Here is a 21050-nt window from a genome sequence, read left to right as displayed (position 1 = left end):
TCATAGCAATCAGCCTAACGAGCACAGATGTGCATATTACATATGTTGTTTAAATCAAAACATATCCTATATTGTGATTTCACTTATTGCTATCACGACTGAATTGTATATGACTCCATTTTTTTCCAGTTTTTTTTTTTCAATTATATTCAAGTTTATATAATAAACTAATAAAAAAAAGAAAAAAACAACAATATTATTTATAATACTAAACAGTTAGGGTTTAGTATTATTATAAATTGTTTGCATAGTAGATAAATAAACTATAAGCAAAGAGGTTCACAACTTTTTTTTTTCTTTTCCAACAGAAGGATGAACAAATAGGTCGCCAACATGCGAAATCATGTGCTTTCTTGTCCGTCGCTGTACTAGTAGTAGCTTGATTTTTGTTGTCGCTTTTTTGCATTATTTTTTTTTATTATTAATTTGTATAATGGATCCAGTAAGTCAACAATTTTTGTTGTTAAACGTTTCAATAGCTCTTGCAAAAGAATATTGAATAATGTGCTGACATTCTGCAAAAAAGATCGTTAAAAAGAAGTCTCCTTGTTCCCCTTTCTCAAGTCATAAAACGTTCAAGCGAAATTGCGGGCGTATCAGGGTCAACTGTTAAAAGAATTCATAGGGAATCGAAAGGTGAAGGTAAGTCAAAATTTAAATCTCCTAAAAAAAGCGCCAGAGAAAGAAAACCATTGAAACCGTAGCTTTGAATGATTTTGATGTAGACGTTACAAGAAGAACTATTCACAAATTTTATGTGGTTGAGAAAAGAGTGCCAACTGTTCCAAAATTGATTCCTGTGCTTAAAGAAAAAATTAATTTTTCTTGGAAAAAGAAACTTTAAGGAAATACTTCATGAAATCGGATTTTATTTTAATGCTATTGAGTATGTTTGGGCAGAAGTGAAATGTTTCATTCAGCATCACAATGTAACTGGGATATTGATATGTCGAAACTTTTTAAGCTTTCAGAACAGGTGATTGAAAGTATTACAGTTCAAAACTGGGGAAAATATTGCTCTCATGTCACCTCATTGGAAGATATGTATTGGGACAGAGACAGAATTATCGAAGAATTATGCGAACCTTTGGTGATCAGTTTAAGTGAAAGTGATGGCGATTCGGACACCGATTCAGATGCCTATGAAGATTAAAAGGATTTGATAATGGTATTTTTTTCCAATCTTTTTTTTGCATGGGTTTGTGAAAAGAGTCACAACAAGTCATAAATAATTAATCAGTTTAGGACATTAAAGTGTCTCAGTTCTCTCAACTGTAAGTTTAGAATATCTAAGTTCATTTGAAAAAAATTTCTGTTTTTCTGTATAATTATTTTTATTTTATAGAAAACTTTCTTAAAAATAAATTTCGTTAAATTTTTGTTTTATGCTATACCTTTTTTTAATTTTGTTAATACTCTATGTACATTTTATACAAGCAAAATATATTTTATACTATATATTGTATAAAATACATTTTATACAAGCCAACTGTTATACAAGCAAAATAGTTACACTTTTTTGCTTGTATAACAATGTTCATAAAAGAAAAGCTAAATTTTCTGACCTGCAATAATAAACAAACTCATCCCAGAAGACGGATTGATTACCCTATTATCAGAATGGATTCTCCTTTTTGGGACATGAGCAGAAGTGTCAAAGGGTCTCTAATCTGTGGGCGAACTATAGTAAAGGTTGTTTTTTTTTTTTTTTTTCACCAGAGGTCAGGCCAATAATTGTAGTAACAGTTGGTCAGTAACTTTAGCAAACCCTGTAGATTGTAGTGCAGCTTGTTTCTCTGTATATATTGTGTATGCTCCAGAAGACGACCTTGATATGACGGTCAAAACGTCGAGTGTTGATTTTGGTTTATATTAAACTAAAGTTTTACTCTATAACATGGTAGTTGTCTCCATAATTTTTCAAAATGTATTGTGGCTATATCTTTTTGAAGCTGACAAAAATGTGAGAAGAAAGTTATCCCTTTTGGAAGTTTTTTCCCAATTGGTTAAACTATAATAAATTTAGTTTAATCCTTTATCCAAGTGTAAGCAAACAAAGTTTGCTTACACTTGGATAAAGATCAGGAACTGAAGATGTGCTTTGCATTATGGAAGGTACTAAGACAGTAGTGATGAGAGCTTGGTCCACCTTTACAACGAGTTGCCTGAGTCCTGAAGATACTTCAGGCGCAAACTTTGTTTGCTTACACTTAGATAAAGGATTAAACTAAATTTATTATAAGTTATGCTTTTTTTGGTTTTTTTCAGAAAGGATATGAAGAAGGGCTCCAACTGCTATTTATCATAACAATGTCAAACCATTTGTGTATTTCAGCTAGTGAAGGTCTTGATAGTTCACATCATGAACAATCTAAAAAATCCATCAAGCTTTATTAATTTCACTGGTCTTTATTAGTTTTTATGACTTTTATTAGCCTTAATTAATCTTTTTCCTGGATGAAGAGCTATAAAACCTTGCATTAAAAATAGATTTATTATGGAAAGACCATACAAAAAAATTTTTTAAACGGTATACATTGTCCAAATTTGAACAGACTAGATGGACTTGCTTGAATGATTATGGAATATACATTAGGTTAACACTCTTCGCCATTATTAATATTTCTAATGTCTTTTTGATTTCTAACACACACACACACACACACACACACACACACACACACACACACACACACACACACACACACACACACACACACAGAAGCTCAGTACAGCAAAAGCCATAGTGAGCAACTACTGCTTAAATTTTCAAATGTGCAAATTTGTAATAGTGGATGAATAAACATCCATGTTTGTTTTAAATATGTAAATTTGTAAGTAGTCACCAAATTATACACAGCCTTTCCATTTGGCTAAGAGAAAGATCATAGGTTACTTTGAATTCAAATACTACAGTTTTTCATCCTAGAAATTGAGGACAGCAAATTTCTTGTAAGAAAAAACCTTATCATGTACACATGAGACACCGGCTAATACTTTCAGTTATAAAGTCCTTACAAAACATTTCTTACATTATTTGAACACTGGTGCTTACTACTACATCTTGAGTATGCTATCGAGACATTTAATATATATTTATTCCTGCAATTTGATTTTAAATGAATAACACAGTTGTTTTGAAGTAGATTATCATTATGAATTTTCATGCTCTAATATAATGAAAAATCTGAAAATTTATAATCTGAAGCTAAAATTAATTTGAACTCTTTGGATGGACTAGTTAGTCCCATATTAACATGCAAGCTTTATTTTTATATTTTGTATTTGTTAAAAATAATCTGTATTGAGTCACATAATCTTATTTACTTCAATTTACGACATCCACGGCTGATTGCATAAATAACATCATCATCTACACTTTGATTATGAGCAAGAGAAAGCTGCTCCTGAAATGATATTAAAAAAAAAAAGCCATAATTAACATAACATAGGTTTTAGCATTAAAATAACAATAGAATTTTTTTTCCAGAATAAATCAAACTAATAAGTAAGAACATGTTGAAATGCCAACTTAATCACAACCTAGTTCTACAGGAAAATTATCCTCATACAGTGAAAACTCCATAACTAAATAAAATACTCTCATAAAATTGAGGGAGGAAATCAAAAATAACTCAAAGAAAATAACTTACCAAATCTGTCAATCTTCCAATATGATGAAGACCACTAGATGTCACTATGTTAAAAATGAAATTAATAATTAATTTACCACTTAAAGCAGAAACTATAAGTACATTAAAGCAGTTAATGTACATTATGGTATAAATATGAATATGGGTAATTGAAGTTCATGTCATTGCAGCCATAGCTGGACTTATGTCTTCTCTAAGAGGGTTGATAATGATAATAATAATTAAAAAAAAATTTGTAATTTCACTTTAAAACAATATGGAAGTAGTGCAATACATTGCTTTCAAAACCTTCTTGCATGCAAATAAATCATTTCTCACTATAATAAATGACTAAAAAGCCAAAGTCCTCTGCAACATCAATTCACTAAAACAAACTTCCTCTGGTTACTATGAGTTTACTATAGTAAGAGTTGACTACATAATTGCTACAAATTAAAATTTTTCTCTATATGCTGGGTTTAAATAATAATGCCTAAAAGATGAAATATGATTTGTTATTACCCTTAAGAATTCTAAGTTCATAATATCAACTTCAGTTTATTTGTTGCATTAAAAAAACAAAGGAAAATGCTTTTAAAAATGCTACTTATTTAGCAAGCAATTAATTCTTCAAGTAATTTTTCAAACTGTCATGCAACGAATAAGAGCCTTCTACCGAACTGTCTCAATTTGTGCCAGCCTGGTTTGCCAAGTGATTAGCATATCCACTCTCCAGTCAAAAGGCTGTGGTTTGAATCCCGCCGTGGGCATGGATGCTTGTAATTGTCTGTGAAAATACTAGTGGTGATAGTGTAGAGTAGATGGCATTGGTGTAGCTGAAGTGGCTCACTGTAGTTGGTGGAGACAGAGAGTTGTAGAATAGGTGTCCTCCCTCGATGAGCCTTTGGAGGTGTCAAGTAAGAATAATAAGCCATGCCGAAGACCAAAGAATACTCTGCAGACTTTAAAAAAGCTGTAATTTGTGCTTTACAAGAAGGATGCACACATGTAAACGTTGCTTGCAATTTTGGCATATTCCAACAACTTATAGATGGATAGTTGTGATGTAAACAAAAAATTGAAAGGCATCCACAAAAAATAACTTAAGAAGAAAAACTTATTAAAAGGGTATGTGAGAAAGATCCTCAAATGCCTGCTACAGCTATTAACAAAGAATTATATGACAATTATGAATGCGTGTTGTGAATATAAAATGATGTCTGAAAGAACAGAAAGGACAATTAAACTTTGCTAAGACTCTTCATAACTGGACAGCTACTGAATGGTAAGATCTTATATAGTGATATTATTTTTATGGTTATTTAGTCTATTTTTTGTTTAGGAGTATCCCTTTTTTATAATGACATTGGCTCTTTATTCAAATTTTAGGGCATTACTTAGTTTTATATGTCAGTGTTATATATTTTATATATATATATATATATATATGTCGTTATAAAGATATGTCGTTTTTTTTAGTTCCTAATATATAGGAAGAAAAAAAAACGACATATCTTTATGGGATGTTGCTGGCTGTCTTCTTTTTCAGTGGCACCCTGGCTACTGAAAAATGAGTGTAGGTTGAGAATGGGGATGAATGAGAAATGAGAATGGGGTTTAAAAAAGTGGGGTTTGAGAGATGTGGGAGAATTATTGGTGAGGCAAGTGAACTTTTTTTTGAAAAATTCAGTAAACATCCACCGGCCCAACATAATTTACAAGAGTTGAAAGCTCCATAACATAAAAATTAGGTCACAACTCCGACCAATAGAATATAACACAGATACACCAAGCCAGAATGACATAGCCTTCAGTTCCCCCACGAACTCCAAAGACAAAGCACTATCGAAACGGCTCACACCCTGATCTTATCCCATAAGATCCTTCTCCTTCCCCAAAAATTTCTATGTTCACCCCCATCTCAAAGTATTCTCTGCCCCCTTTAATAATTTAAAAAATATTAAAAAAAAAAAAAAAAACAGGTTTTTCAAAAAAGTTCACATACTTCTTGCCTCACCAATAATTCTCCCACATCTCTCAAACCCCACTTTTCCGACCCCCCTTCCGTTCAGTCATACTTCTTTCCTTCAACAATGAATATATATCGCCATACGCCGGGATGCCACTGAAAAAAGAAGACAGCCAACAACATCCCATAAAGGTATGTCTGGTTTGTTTTTTTTTCTTCCCATATATATATATATATATTTTTTTTTATATATATATTCTTCATATATCTCCTTATAAAACATAAGTAATGCCCTAAAATTTGAGTATAAAGCCAATGACATTATAAAAAGGGGGTACTCCTAAACAAAAATAGGCTAAATAGCCATAAAAATAATATTTACTTAGAGAAGTAACATGGGAAGTTTTCCAGAAACAATACCTATATAGTGATATATTTTTTCATTTTCCTGATCCAAGTACCTGCAATGTACAAAATGACAGAAATAAGTTAAGTGAAACGAAGGCTTTCTTCATTTTTACTTGAACAAGTATATCCACTCCCCACTTCCCAAAAAGTGGCTCAAAACCAAAATCCCAGCTTTATACTCAAGCCTACACTGCAGCACATGGCAGTTGCATATTTGCCTCCTGCTCAAATGATATTTAAGCCACCTGATCTCATGCGAGGACCAGTGGGTGCAATGACCTATGCTTCTACTGCTTCTACATTCAGATGGTACTATCGTAACATTCTTCAAAAGAAGGCACATCTTTTAGCATCATTCTTTTCCTCAACTCTTGCAAAGATGACCACAGAAAACTTTCACAGAAAACCACTTACTCCATTCTCTCTCTCTCTTTCTGACATTCTTAGCTTAGATACTTAATAAGTCTTCTAGTTCTGGCGAGATCCTCCTCCTGTGCTCAAAACTTGTGCTCCAAAATTAACAGCCATCCTAGATCATCTTTATAAACTTACCTACACAGCCAGCTTACACACTGTATGGTATAAGCTGGCTGTGTATATTCAACCCACTCCAAAAGAGGATGATAAAAGTCACCCAGAGAACTATTTTTCCCTTGTCCTCACTCATTTCTCTCAAAAATCATGGAGAAGATCATCAACGGCCAACTTCTCCGCTACCTGGAGGTCCACCAGCTAATACATGAGCAGCAATATAGCTTCTGCAATTTCTTTTTATCTACAGCAGATCTAGGCCTCACCACACGTTTAGACATGAGCCATGGAAAGGTCTGGAAAACGTATGCAACAATCACTCTTCAACATATCTCTGTGTCAAACTTCATCAAATGTCTGGGAATGTGAAGAGTGATGAATGATGACTCAGTTGCTCTTTTGCAATTGAGTCATCATAAATCCCAAACCTGCCTAACCTTGGAACATCAGCAAAATCCTCCCTTAAAAATGTCTGCTGCTTTTCAGAAGAAAGCAATTTTTTTGGTCATCCCTTTCTCACAGATTCATTACAATCACCTTCTCACAAACATTCTGTTTCTGCATTATAACTCTTCTACAGGTATTTTCAAAGTTCTACTGAACTGCCTTGTTCCTCAGCTTTCCCTTAAGCATACAAGAACATTAGCAACTTCTGTTCCCCATCTTTAATTCCATCTACCTCTGTTCTCTGGAATAGTCTTACTCACACTATTTTCTTCAAAGATTATAATCTCTAGTAGTTCAAGAAACATGTCAAAAGATCTGCATTCTCCTTATTTCTTGACCACACACACACAGTAACAGTGTGTTATAGTGTTGCACCCTCTCTTATGTGGAAAAAAAAAAGAAAGCAATACATTTTAGCAACTGCTTTTTTAAAAAATTATTTGGGGCATTTCTTCAACTGAAAATATTTTTTAATTAAACAAAAATACTGAAAGGAATTCACTGCAAATATTTTACACTGGTCTATAATTTTTTGGAACACACTTTTTATAATACAATTCACTGACATGTTTTGTTTTTGTTCAGACAAAACATTAATAGATGTTAAAAAAAAGCAAGAGATATAATTATCAACTTCTTAAAAAGTCAAGAAATGAAAAAAAAAAATGAAAACATATATGCAAAAAAAAAATGTAGTAACTTGCATAGTGTTTCTGGTGACCAAACTATGGACTGAGTATTTTGATTAATGATCTCTCTATTCCATATAATCAGATGATTTGTATATTTAGATACTGGGTGTTTTGTAACTTACTGTATTTTATAAACATTTGTGTTTGTGTCTTTACAAGCACAACGAGTGGGCCAGTTTATTATGTGCATCCAGTTAATAATGGGTAGTATTTCCTTTAGCCCTCAGAACAGCTTTAAATCTTCAGGGCTGCAAAGGTGTTGAAAGCATTCCATAAGATGCCCAAGACTAGACCAGATCAGTCCCAGTCCTCCAAAATGAACTGGAACAGATCTTTTTCTCATTAAGACTTCCTTCCCTCATTCCCACTTCATGTGCTATACATTTGGAAGCAGCTCCACAGGCTTCTGGAGCTGCTCCTAAAAGATCTGACTTGTGTTACAGTGGATTATCATGCTGGAAGTAGCTGTTATCTGATGAATAAACTATGAGCAGGAAGGGATGTGTCCACTTGACAAGAATGTTCAAGCTATGAAACTCAGATACTATTATCAGGGGGACCTAGTGTGCTAACAAACACCCCTTTTCGAGATTATCTCACCATCACAGTGACTTGCACAATGTTGCTGCCTGACATAATAAGTCAAATGATTCTTATCATTCCTGCCATCAGCATGGAAATCAGCTTCATCACACTTTTACCATTTCTTATGGGTCCAGTTTTGGCATATTCCTGTGTCTACCATACCTACAGCTACCTTTTTTAAGATGACAAGGGTGGAACTCATTGAGGTTATTTGCTGCCATACCCCATCTGTAACAGGGTTTGATACATTGAGTATTCTGATAAGCTTTCAAATTGCAGTTACAGTGATCCCATTTGACTGATTTCACTCCAGCTATATAACTCAACCATTTGACTTAGTGTTTCCTTTTAATCAAACCATTCTCAGTATACTCAGATATGCCATATACAAGTAGTCCATCAGGGATAAGAGTTCCCATGATATCTACACTGTGTATCTAATGTCAACTATAGTTCAAAATCGCTTAGGCCATGATGCTGCTATTATCACAGCAAATTATGTATCTATGTATGTGTGTGTGTGCACACAACACCTACAATCTCTCACTATTTTCCTACCTACTTTATACAGCCTAAAACAGACGTGAAAACTGACAAATCATTAGATTCTGTGAATGGAGGTGCACTTAATAAATTGGCCACCAATATATATACATATATATATATATCAACTGCATTACAGAGTCTGCAGAAAAAAATTAGAGAATGGAGACATCCTATTATAATACAATATTGCTATCATAACAGAAGCTCTAGTTTTTTGGTGGGTGGGAATACACATTTCACTTACATTCTTTAAAAGTGCTTCCAACATGAAGAATTTTAAGGTTTCGAAGACTCTGAAATGAAATTATAAAATGTAATATTACTTTCAGATAAGTGTGTTCATGCATATAAATGTTTAATGAAATTTGCATAGTGCAAAATAAGATTCCACAAAAACTGTATGAAATCAGCAACAATATAAATCAACTTATACATAATGCTCAGTGTAAATATTTGCTTAAGAAAATTTAAGAAAAAAAAAACTTAATAAATGCTATCAAATTATATTTGTTCACTAATGCTAGAAGCATCAGGAATAAAGGAAAAGAATTCTTAACATTAGTACATATAGTAAGGACAAAAAAACATTGGCATTAGAGACCTGAACGACAGAAAAGGTAAAATAACCTTACGAGAACAGAATACAATAGGTACAATATATTTTGGAGGAGGAGGAGAGACAGGCAGAATAGGAAAGACAAGAGAGTATTGCAATAATTGCAGAGGAATTAAACGCCATATTTTATTTTATTATCCAATACTTTATTATAAACACCATAAAGGTCACCTCCCTTCTAGCAACTCAGACCACCATCTTGTACAAGTCTCATCTTTCACAGAACACCCTTCCTCAAGCCATTCTCCTGATATCGCATCCTCTGGAACTACAAAGGTGCCAAATGGGATGAGTGACCTCTTGAACTTCTACACTTCCTCCTCCTTTCCATGGTCTGACTATTGCTTCAGCTTATCCACCTTATAAACAAGTCAGTGCAGAAATTCTCCTCACCAGCATGAAGGTCTTCATCCCTCATTCTACCCAGAATCCTTGCCTGCTTTTTGGACATGACATCAATACAGAATCACCAGTTTCCTTGCCATGGCCTCGACAGTGCCTCCTGCATACCACTACTCAGATTCCCTCTACAGGAATGGCTTGGCAGAGTGCTTGACATTTAAAAGTTGAAAAAAAAAAAAAACAATAGAAAAAAGACATAAAATCCATGAAGCCTTTATTATACTAGAATCTCATAGCATTTGATATCTCCTAATTGTATTTATATAAGAAATTACAATGTAGGCTAAGATAAACTACATTCAATTTCATTAATATTTCCAGTATTTCAGCAAGTCAAACTACCATCATCAGGGAACACAGTAAAATATGTGCATGAAGGCATATATCACATTCCCTTAGATCAAGGGTCTTCAACGCATGGCCCACACAGCTCTTTGCTGTGGCCCACTGGTCATTTTGAAAAAATAACTACTCAACATTAAAACGTGATTAAATAAAAAATAATTTCAATGAAGTCCGTGGGCCACTAAACTATACTGCAGTATTTAGAATTGTAAGATGCTTTCCATATTCACAAGGAATGCTCGTTGTGCATTTGATACTTTACATGAAATCCAATAAAAATAAATATTAAATAGACATGCTTCTTCAGCCATCTACCAGTGCCAAGCGGTACTTAATTACTAGTACTAACGTTGCAGGTAGGTGGCCGAAGCAGTAGTTTGTTCAAGTGCACTGTCTAGTGCCTTCCAGATACATCTCGAAGGTTCTCAATACTTCATTATTTTCATATAAATACAAGAGGATCTCATCCACAGTCAGTCAGTCAGTCATGAACAGTGTGATATTTGTGTATAAGCACACGCAGGTTCATCATGTGAGCCATAGCCTATTGTGGTTTTATATTGCCAGACTTTTTTCATTAGTGTGAGACATATTCAATGGATAATAACCGTTACACGGCCATTTTGAATATTTTTTTGGGTTCACCTTCCATCACTATAGTGTCTATGAGTAAAAAGCGGAAATCAAGTGATTCTTGTCGGGTTTTTTAATGAAAAGTGGACCAATTTGAACTTTTTTGTGCTGATCGACGATAAGCCAGTGTGTTTAATTTGTTGTGAGTCAGTGTCAGTATCAAAAGAATACAATATAAAACAACACTATAAGACAAAGCATGCATCCAGTTTCGATCACCTTCAAGGGCAGCTTCGTGTGGACAAAGCAAACAGTCTCCAAACTGATTTAAAATGACAGCAGAGTATGTTTAAAAGGCAGAGAAAAGAGAGCGAAGCATGTTTCAAAGTAAGTTATGTAATAGCTGAAAAAATTGCAAAAAAATCAAAAGCCTTCTTTGACGGCGCGCTTGTGAAAGAGTGTCTCATCACTGCTGGGGATATTCTGTGCCCAAATAATAAGCAGGTGTTTAAAATACTGAGTTTGTCTGGGGTAACTGTAGTATAACGTGTCTAAGGACTTGCTAATGACATTGAAGGAACTTTAAAAAAAACAATCGTCCAAATTTATGTCATATTCACTTGTTGTAAATGAGAGCACAGATGTAAAGGATACAGCACAAACTGGCTATCTTTGTCTGTGCCATTGATCAACAATTCAATGTGACAAAAGAACTGCTAGCGCTCGTACCAATGAAGGGAACGATGAAAGGCACTGATATTCTTGAAGCTGGCAAAAAAACGCTCCAGCATTTCGACCTCAGCTTAACCAACCTCGAGAGTGTGGTAACTCATGGTGCCCCTGCTATGGTGGGAAAGAATGAATAGTTTGTTGCGCTGCTACGGAAAGAACCAGAAGGAACTAGAAGGAAAAGATTTCATCCATTACCACTGTTTAATCCACCAGGAGAATTTGTGCTCAAAAACTAATGTCATGAAAGTTATTGTCAACTTTCATGACATTATTCATTATTATGGCAAGAGGACTGAATCATCGTCAATTCCAAGAGTTTTTGACTAAAAAGTGCGAAGCAGATCACGGCGATGTGGTTTATTATAGTGATGTATGTAGGTTGAGCAGAGGGAAGATTCTTAAAAGTCCTTGATTAAGGAGCAAAATACACCAGTTCATGCAAACCAAGGGGAATCCGATTGCGAAATTTAACGATCCGAAGTGGATGACAGACTTTGCTTTTGTGACCGACATGTAGTTGCATATGAATGACCTAAATACGCAGCTACAATCCAAAGATCAACTGGTGCACACTCTGTTATGATCACATCAGAGCTTTTGTGGCCAAGCTCAAACTTTGGGAGGCACAACTCGCAAAAAAAGACTTAACTCATTTTCAGCTTCTCGCTGAGTCCAACTGTGCATCTCTTATGAATACGCTACAAAATTAGCAGTGTTGTGAAGTGAGTTCGAAGAGAGATTTAGTGATTTTCGTAACCGTCTTCTTTAGATTTATTTTCAATGTCATTCAGTGTCAATGCTGCCAAAATGTCAGGCTCATACAAATGGAGCTGCTTGAACTCCAAAACAACTCTTCTTTGAGAGAAAAATTATTCAATGTCTCAAGAATACTCTGCACATAGTGACTTCCAACATTGATAAGCTGGTCAAGGAAAAACATTGCCAAGCTGCCCACTGACATTGTAAAAATATGAATGCTTCTTCTTCATTAAATTATCTTTTTTTTCAAGTATTGATTGTATTTACTTATCATGAACCCGACTCCTACCTATGCTCTTAAAGCTGAGTTTGTTTATTTTTATAGGATTTTATGTAAAGTATCAAATGAACAGCATTCCTTGTGAATCTGGAAAACATCATACAATTCTAAATACTGCAGTATAGCTTAGTGGCCTGCAGGTTTCATTGAAATTTTTAATGCGGCCCGCACTGTCTGAAAGGTTGAAGACTCCTGCCTTGGACTATGGTCCGACTAAAACAGATCAGATGACTTCACAGCCAAAATACCTTAAAAATCTTCTGGCAAGTTGAAATTATTAATAAACTAAAACCATACAATTTTAGACCCTCCCTTCTCTCAGAGACTTTCTACAGAGCTCCAGATACAAGCTACCAAAAATCCATGTGCCATTATGCCGAACTGTAGATGTTGCTGATTCACTCACATAAAATTAGCCAAACATGTAGCCAAAGTGCTTTCCCAATATATTGGCAACTCCCCTTCACACATAAAAAACTTGACTCATTTTAAGGCCATAAAATGTACAGAATAAGGTACAGAAAACCTCCCAGTCAAACACACTGATATAATGGTCAGTTTTGATGTCTACTCTCTCTGTTTACCACTTAAAAACACTTTAGACCTTATACAAGAGGATTTCCTATTAGCCCTGTTTTTAAGTTTCCTATGAACTGGGACTATTTCATTTGACAAGGAAAATTCTGCAAACAGAGGGGTCAGCCATGATTTTCCCCCCACCCCCAGCTAACCACTTCATCATAATCTTCAAAGATGAACCTTAAACTCTTCACCACACAGACCCACTATTTAGGTATGCCTTCTTGATGATGTATTTTCTATTTCGCACGGATGTCCTCACCATTTTTTTAATAGATTTAAACAACCAACATTCCAGGATCTAGTTTATCTTAGAATAGAAAAGTAAAAATTCCCCTGCCATCTCATAGACATTTTGATTACATGCCAGCCTGTGGATCTCTAGCATTCTCCGTTTATAGAATACCCACACTCTGATAGTTACATTCATCAACAGTCATCCCCCCCTTTCCCAACAATATGGGTTTATTAAAATAACATATTCTTCTTCTTCTTATCTGTCTGATGACAGGTTGAATCTCCTTTGTACAATCTGTCTCCAAATGGTTCTATTTCTAGTCTTCTTGAACATAATAATGAAGTTGGGGAATTTGCCTCTTTAAGGATCTGAAAGAGCCTGTGTAGCTCAGTGGATGTGGCGGTTGCATACCACAGAGCATGGCAGCACGAAGCAAGACTTGGTTTCGAGTCTAGTCGGCGACTAGAGGAAATTTTTCTAAGCCTTTTTTCGACCGGTTCCCGAGTTAGTCGATCTCTGGCACGGGTAAGCGGGTTTTTCCTCCCGGAAACTCGGGTTTTTCGTCCTGTAAACTCAAGAAAATCGACCATAGAACCCACATTATTTCAGACATTAAATATATTGTGTTAGGGTTAGGGACCATGAGATGGCGGCACATTTGAGCTGTCTCTCTTCGCTTTGTACCACTTAATTAGTGATAGCCTTGGGCCATCTATCTCTGATTGGTTCCAGTGGAGATTGAACTGCCCACTCAGTCTCCAAAAGTTAGATAGGGCTAAATGGCCTCGCCTACTCTCCGTACATGGGAATAAAAAGGCGTTAGTTGAAGTTAGTTGAAGGATCTGAACCAACTTCTCCTTGGTCTTCTGGGTGGGCACTGTTTTCCTGTTCTTCCATTTAGCACAATGTTTGGAGGTCTGTGAGGAGGCATTCTCTGGATGCCAAACCATCAGAGCTGTTGCTGAAGAATAATGTCTGTAAAGTTGTCCTGGTAGTTGAGATCCTGCCCTGCTTTACTTGTTCTGTGGTTTTATGCTCAGTCCAGTGTTTTGTTTATTTTTCTTAGGCACTTCCACTCAAATGCACTTATGAGTAGTTCCTTCTTAGTGAGTCACCATGACTCACTTCCACATGTTTCTGTAGGGATGATCATGGCTTTGAATAGTTTGATTTTTAGATGTTTTGAGAGTTTGTTATTGTTTCATATTTGGTTTAATTTATTCATGTTTGACAATCCAATGTTAATTCTGTGTTTTACTGTTTCATTGCTGTCTAAATTGTGTGTAATGGTGCTTCCTAAGTAGACAAAGGATTTTACTTGTTCTACAGTTTGGTTCTCCAGGGTTACTGAGATGTTTTCAACTTCTCTTCTTATTTTCATTATTTTGCTCTTACTGCTGTTGATCCTCATTCCAAAGTTTTTACATGCTTCATTTAAAAGATGGACTGTTTTTTCTAATTGTAGTAGCTTGGATACTGCCAGTATTACTATATCACCTGTGCATTTGATGTTTCTTCCATTTATATTTATCACTGGTTTGTTGGAGATATCTTTGCATATTTCCTCTAGGTATATGTCGATTAAGTGCAGTGAAAGTGAGCAGCCCAGCATGACTCCTTCTTCTATCTTAAATTCTTCTGTTTTTATATTATTAAATTTCATGAGTGCTTTTGTGTCTTTATAAAAGTTTGAAATGAAGGTCAATGATTTGAAGTCTATTGATTTAGAGTTTGGAATGTTGGTCAGTTTGTCTCTGTCTATGGAATTGAAGGCTTGTTTAAAGTTAATGAAGTTGCAGTACAGTGATAGATTATGTTCCCAGCACATTTCTGCTATAGTATTAAGTGTGAAGACTTGATCAATTGTATATCTTGTGGGTCTTTTATTAATTTCTTCTATTATTATTTTTTCTTCTATTAATTCATGCACACAGTTTTGTATAATTCGAATATACAATTGATCAAGTCTTCACACTTAATACTATAGCAGAAATGTGCTGGTAACAAAAGGGCGATAGGGCAATAATTTTCACATTTTTGTTTATCACCTTTTTTATGGATGGGAATTATGATCCCAGTTTTCCCAATCTCCTTAGGTATTTCTCCTAAGAATAAAATTTGGTTAAAAAGTTTCAATAAATATTTTATGGTTCCCTGGCCTCTATGTTTCCAGAGTTCCAGAGAACAAACTGTAGGAATTTGGTCAATTCCAGGAGTTTTGGATGTTTTCATTTGGTTTTTCACTTTAAGTAGCTCATCTTTTAGGATAGCAGGTGCCCTTTCTTTTTCTTTGCTATTTGATGATCCCCACATTCTTTCTTTGGAATAGTGTTTGGTAGTATTCTTTTCATATTTTTTGTATATCTTAAATTGACTGGTTTCTATATTATTGGAATCTTTCATTTTTAAAGTGATGTTATTATATATTCTTTGGTTAGATCTTTTATTATTTTGTAAACAGTTTGTCATGCTTTTTATTTGCTTCCTCACATTGTTTTACATTTTTTTCTAACCATGATTCCTTTGCCGCTTTGCACATTCTATCGATTTTATTTTTTAGCCTTTTATAGTGTTGTCTACTTTCTTCAGAATTATTCTGATTTAACGTGTTTATAGCCTCTCTTTTTTCTTCTAGGAGTTTTTCTGGGTGATCCAATTGTTATTTGGTTTAATGGCTGTGCCTAGAATCTTGATAGCTGTGTTTTTGACTATTGTTCTTCCCCTGGTTCCATTCAGTTTCTACATTAGCAAAGAGTATGTTTTGCAGTTCTGTTTCTATGGTATCCTCCAGTGCCGTAACGAGGCCGTGGCGAAAGAGCCGCCCACCAAAGGCGCAAAACGTAAAAATAAAAATAAATAAATAAATATAAAAGTCCGCTATTTTATATTGTATTTTTAAATTTTGGCAATACACCGCTTTAGAAACAAATTCTGCAACTCATTTTGATGGAGTTAATAGTAAGTATTTAACATATTGCATTTAGTAAAATTTAACTTGTTACATTAAATTTTTCTAAATTTTTGTCATTTTTGGGTTGGGGGTGCAAGTTAGACACTTGCCACAGGCGCTTCATACCCTCGTTACTGTACTGGTATCCTCATATAATTTATTTATATGTTCTTCGTTTATTTTGCTTATGTCTATTTGGTTACAGTTACTCTTTGGGATGTTATTTTTAAATTTTAATTTAATCTCTGCCGAGAGGGGACATCATGGTCAGAGTCAAATCAGGCTTTTTTAGGCCTTTGACATTTTTGGACCGATGCTTTCATTTATTTCTTATTAAAATATAGTCAATACAATTTTTGGTGACTCCATCTGGTGATGTCCAAGTATATTTATGGGAGGGCCTGTGATAGAATTGGGTGTAGGAAATAAATAGATTATTTTGTTTGCAGAATTCAAGTAATTTTTCTCCTCTGTTATTTCTCTCATCTATTCCGAATTTGCCCATGACACCCTTCATATCTGGCGAGTATTTCCCTATTTTGGAGTTGAAATCGCCCATGATTATTACGATATCTTTTTTATTAGTTTTGTTTATGAGGTCTTGTAGTTTGTGATAAAAGATATCTATTTCTCATCATCATGTGAGTGGTCTGGTGCATAGATCTGGATTATGGATTACTTTTATGTATATCCTCTCTTCCTTAGCTTTCATTCTAACTGAGATCATTCTTGGTCCGTGTGGCTCAATAGCCGTGATGGATTTCATAAGGATATTTTTTACTAGCAAGCCAACTCCTTCTCTATGGACATTATCATCTCTTCCTGAGTAGAACAATCTTCCACTTTCTAAGTTTACAGCTCCTCCTGGTCAATGTGTTTCTGCAAGACCAATTATATCCCATTTGATTTTTTCCAATTTCTTTTCTATTAGTCCCAGCTTTCCTGTCTTATAAAGTGTTCTTATATTGAAAGTTAGGAGGTAAGAACTTTTTGACTGACCACATTGCATATTTCCCAACTGCTTCCTGTGCTTGAAAGGCAGTCACGTCGGCTGTTCCGGATACAGTAGCATTTTCTCTATTTGGATCCTCCGAGTTCATAGAGGCTTATGACAAACTATCTGCAGACAGCCTCTGCTGCAGCCTTTGGTCCATGGCTCCTTATTCCCCTTATTCTTGGTTTTTGTTACATAGCGCTGGTGGTGTGGGGCATTTCTGAGGGCACTTTAAATTTTTGTATAAAACAGTTATGATCAATATATAGCATTTCTGTTTTTTTTTTTGCCAAACTAATTGGTGGCCTATATTTGTTGTTTAGAAGGCTAACCCGATTGTAGCTCCCTTTGTTCTCAACATCCTTTATATGCATCTCTCTCCAGATCATTCCATCTAGAATTCATGGCAAATGCTACAAGAGAGAATGAATTTATTATACTTCTGGTTTCTTTATAGGAGGATGTAAGAACCTAGAAATCTTATGCATTTGGAAAGAACTAATTTAACATTGTAATTATGAAGCAATGCTGCAACTTTTTCATAATATTCTTGATATTATGTGTTTTTGACTATTGTTCTTCCCCTGGTTCCATGCAGTTTCTACATTAGCAAAGAGTATGTTTTGCAGTTCTGTTTCTATGGTATCCTCCAGTGCCTAAATTTTGAAATCTTGTTTATTTGAAAAGAACTGTCAGGAATTCTGTTAATCATCATCATCCATTCATACTCGTTAAGGAAAAGATTATGCCTCAGGTAATGAAATTCTTCATTCCTTTTTTTTTCTGATGTACAGGAAATGTTGTAGACTCTGTCCCATAATGTTTTTATTATGCTATCTTTTGAAATGGATGATGATATGTAAGAATCTTCCAGCTGCAGTTGGTTTTCTATATACTGAAAAGATCAATCTTTTTTCTTCCTCAGATGCTTCAAGAAGGATGTCAAGGAATGGTAATTTTCTGTGTTCTTCCACATTCAAGAGTGAATTTTATGTTTGGGTGCAAACTGTTCAGATAGTTTTTAAGTTGCTTTAAGTCCTCTGTTATTCCTGACCAAATAATGAAAATGTCATTAATACAAATCAACCAAGTTTTTCAGTTTTTTTATTATATTTTTCAGCAACCCTTCTTTTCTAAGTTTTCCAGAAAGAGATTTGCTAGGGCTGGTGTTATTGCTTAGATAACACATTTTTACATTAAAAAAAATGTGTTATCTAAGCAGTGTCTGAATAGACTGTGTCAGGAGGAAAATGTTTCTGAACAACTATTATGTTGTCTCTGGGGGCATTGGTGAACAGACTGACAGTATCCATCTTAACTAGCTAAAGCACAGAAATATCAATATCAATTTCCTGATGTACCGCAAACGGGTGTTCAGTTTAATATGACAGCACTACATGATTAAGTTTACATTAATATTAATTTCCTATCAACAATTTTCCTCCAAATTAATCTATTAATTGTGAGCACTCTAATATTGTCATACCTAACATTTCATGCTTCTAAAGCACTTCTGACCGAATCAATCCACTTGGACCATGGTCTTCCTCTGGGTCTCTTTCTTGCCATCAAATTGTCTTGCTAACCTTTTTTTTTTTTTTTCACCCATTCTATTTAAGCAGCCATACCACCTTAGATTAGCTCTGCTGACACATTCTTGAATGCTAATAATGTCAAATTTCTTTCTAATATCTTAATTTTTAATATGATTCTGCCATTGATGCCATCAGTTCACTCCTCATTTTTCTCAGAACCCTCATATCTGTGGTCTCAAGTGTTTGATCAAGTGCTCTATTTCTAACTCAACTCTGAGATCCATAACTTAAAACTGGTTTAAACACTGTCTTGTATACTGCTACTTTAGTGTTTATAATTTCTATCTTATTCCATACAAATTTATTCAGCTGGCTACCCACTATACCAGCTTTGCTTATTTTGTTGTCTATTTCCAGATTTAACCTGTCATCTTCACAAAAAAACTGTGCTAAATAGCTGTCTTAAAGTGAAATATGATTATTAATTAACTTAAGGAGTTCACAACGTACACTAGAATATAAATTAAATAAACTTTAATATATATTTCCAATATTTCGGCAACATCACGTTGCCGCCTTCATCATACATAAAAGGTGGCAACGTGACGTTGCCGAAATATTGGAAATATATATTAAAGTTTATTTAATTTATATTCTAGTGTACGTTGTGAATTCCTTAAGTTAATTAATAATCAAAGTGAAGTAATGTCTAATATTCTTAAAGAGAAAATCTGATCTTGACAACCTCTATTTAGCCCGAACCAAGCATGTTTTTCTCCAAGCTTCTCTTACACGATCTTTCTCAACCTCTTTTCAAGTATGCTTGATAAATCTTACCTGTAACGCTTAGTACAGAAATTCCTCTGTAATTCTCACATTCAGTTTTATTCGCTTTTTTATATATGGATACTCCGAGAACTCTACTCTAATTATTGGGAATTCGACCTCCCGACCAGGCAAGGCCCTCTGAATTATGCAGCATAGCAACTACAAAACTTTTATACCTCCATACTTAAGTATTTCTGGTCAAATGCCATCTACTCCGGCTGCCTTTCCACATTTCAAGTTTTTGATGGTTTTTCCTACCTCAAGTATTGATATGTGCTCCTCTTGAAAATTTTCATGTCACGATTATCATTTCTGATTTCTTTTACAGTACTCTTTCCTTCATTTCTAAGCTTTTTCAATAGCCTCCAGAACACTTTACCACCTTCCTGATATTCATTTTCTATATTCTTACCAAAGTCTTCCCATGACTTGTGTTTAGCTACTTTACACACGGCATAGTTCTCTTAGATTTTTCTCTGTATTCTTTTAGGGCATCTGCTGACTTATTTTCTAGGAACTTTTGGTATGCTTTCTTCTTTTCCAGGACTGCTTCTTTAACTTCTTGTGTTCACCATTGGTATTCTGATTTTTTTTATCCTTGCAGACAACTTCACCACATACTTCCCTAGCTGAATCAATCAATGTCTTCTTCAAAGTTTGCCACTGAGATTCCAAGGTTTGGTTTTTGATTTCGAAACTGCTTCAAATTTGCTTCAATAGTGTGGTATAGTGAAGTCTACAATTTACTTGTAAAAGCTGCTCAACTTTAATTCATTTTAAAACTTTTTTACATACTGTTCTTTTCTTTGTAATATCCATTTTTATCCTGCTTAGTACTAAGTAATGGTCACTTCCAATTTCAAATCCTCTGTACAGTCTTTTATCCTGAATGAGCATGAAGATATCACTATCAACAATGACACAGTCAATGAGGCTTATCTTATTTCTTGTGTCTTCTCTCCATGTGAACTTGTGCAGATCTTTACGTTGAATGACTAGTCCATGTTCTGAGCAGAAGTCCAGTAAATACTTACCATTATTATTATCTTTATCTGTACACCCCTAGCGGGTACATGGCAGGAATTTGATGATGATGATGATTATTATCTTTGCCCTTTTCTCCAAATTTTCCCAAAACGTTCCTATATGCCTGGTGGGATTCATTTCTTGCACAGAAATATTCACCATCATATTGTACTGTGTTCTGTGATGATGGCAATTTGACTTTGCTGAAATAGTGAAAATATTAAATTTATTGTGGTTAATATTAGTTCATATTATAATTTCCTTAAAATATAATATTATATTATTTTATTCAATAACTCCATTTGCCCACTTCAAGAGTACTGCTATTTCAGGATGCTAACAAAGATGAGTAATAAAATATTATATTTGCATAAGGGGAATCA

At 34.5% G+C, this 21050-nt stretch overlaps 1 protein-coding gene across 1 annotated transcript in view; it reads right to left on the bottom strand.

The window, feature by feature from the left end:
• Positions 1-21050, bottom strand: part of LOC150095745 (putative RNA-binding protein EEED8.10) — a 268565-nt gene that overhangs the window by 70035 nt on the left and 177480 nt on the right. The window contains exons 13-15 of the mRNA XM_090410562.1: positions 9055-9103; positions 3654-3697; positions 3328-3407 (exon numbers count right to left, since the gene is read on the bottom strand). Coding sequence (XP_090266688.1) covers positions 3328-3407; positions 3654-3697; positions 9055-9103 — 173 coding nt within the window. The remainder of the gene's footprint in view (positions 1-3327; positions 3408-3653; positions 3698-9054; positions 9104-21050) is intronic.

This window comes from Typopeltis vanoorti, chromosome 20, assembly GCF_054136105.1.
Source record: "Typopeltis vanoorti isolate ZY-2024b chromosome 20, IOZ_Tvanoo_1.0, whole genome shotgun sequence".
Taxonomy (NCBI): domain Eukaryota; kingdom Metazoa; phylum Arthropoda; class Arachnida; order Uropygi; family Thelyphonidae; genus Typopeltis; species Typopeltis vanoorti.
Note: the sequence above shows the minus strand (reverse complement) of the source record. Positions and strands in the feature narration are given on the sequence as shown.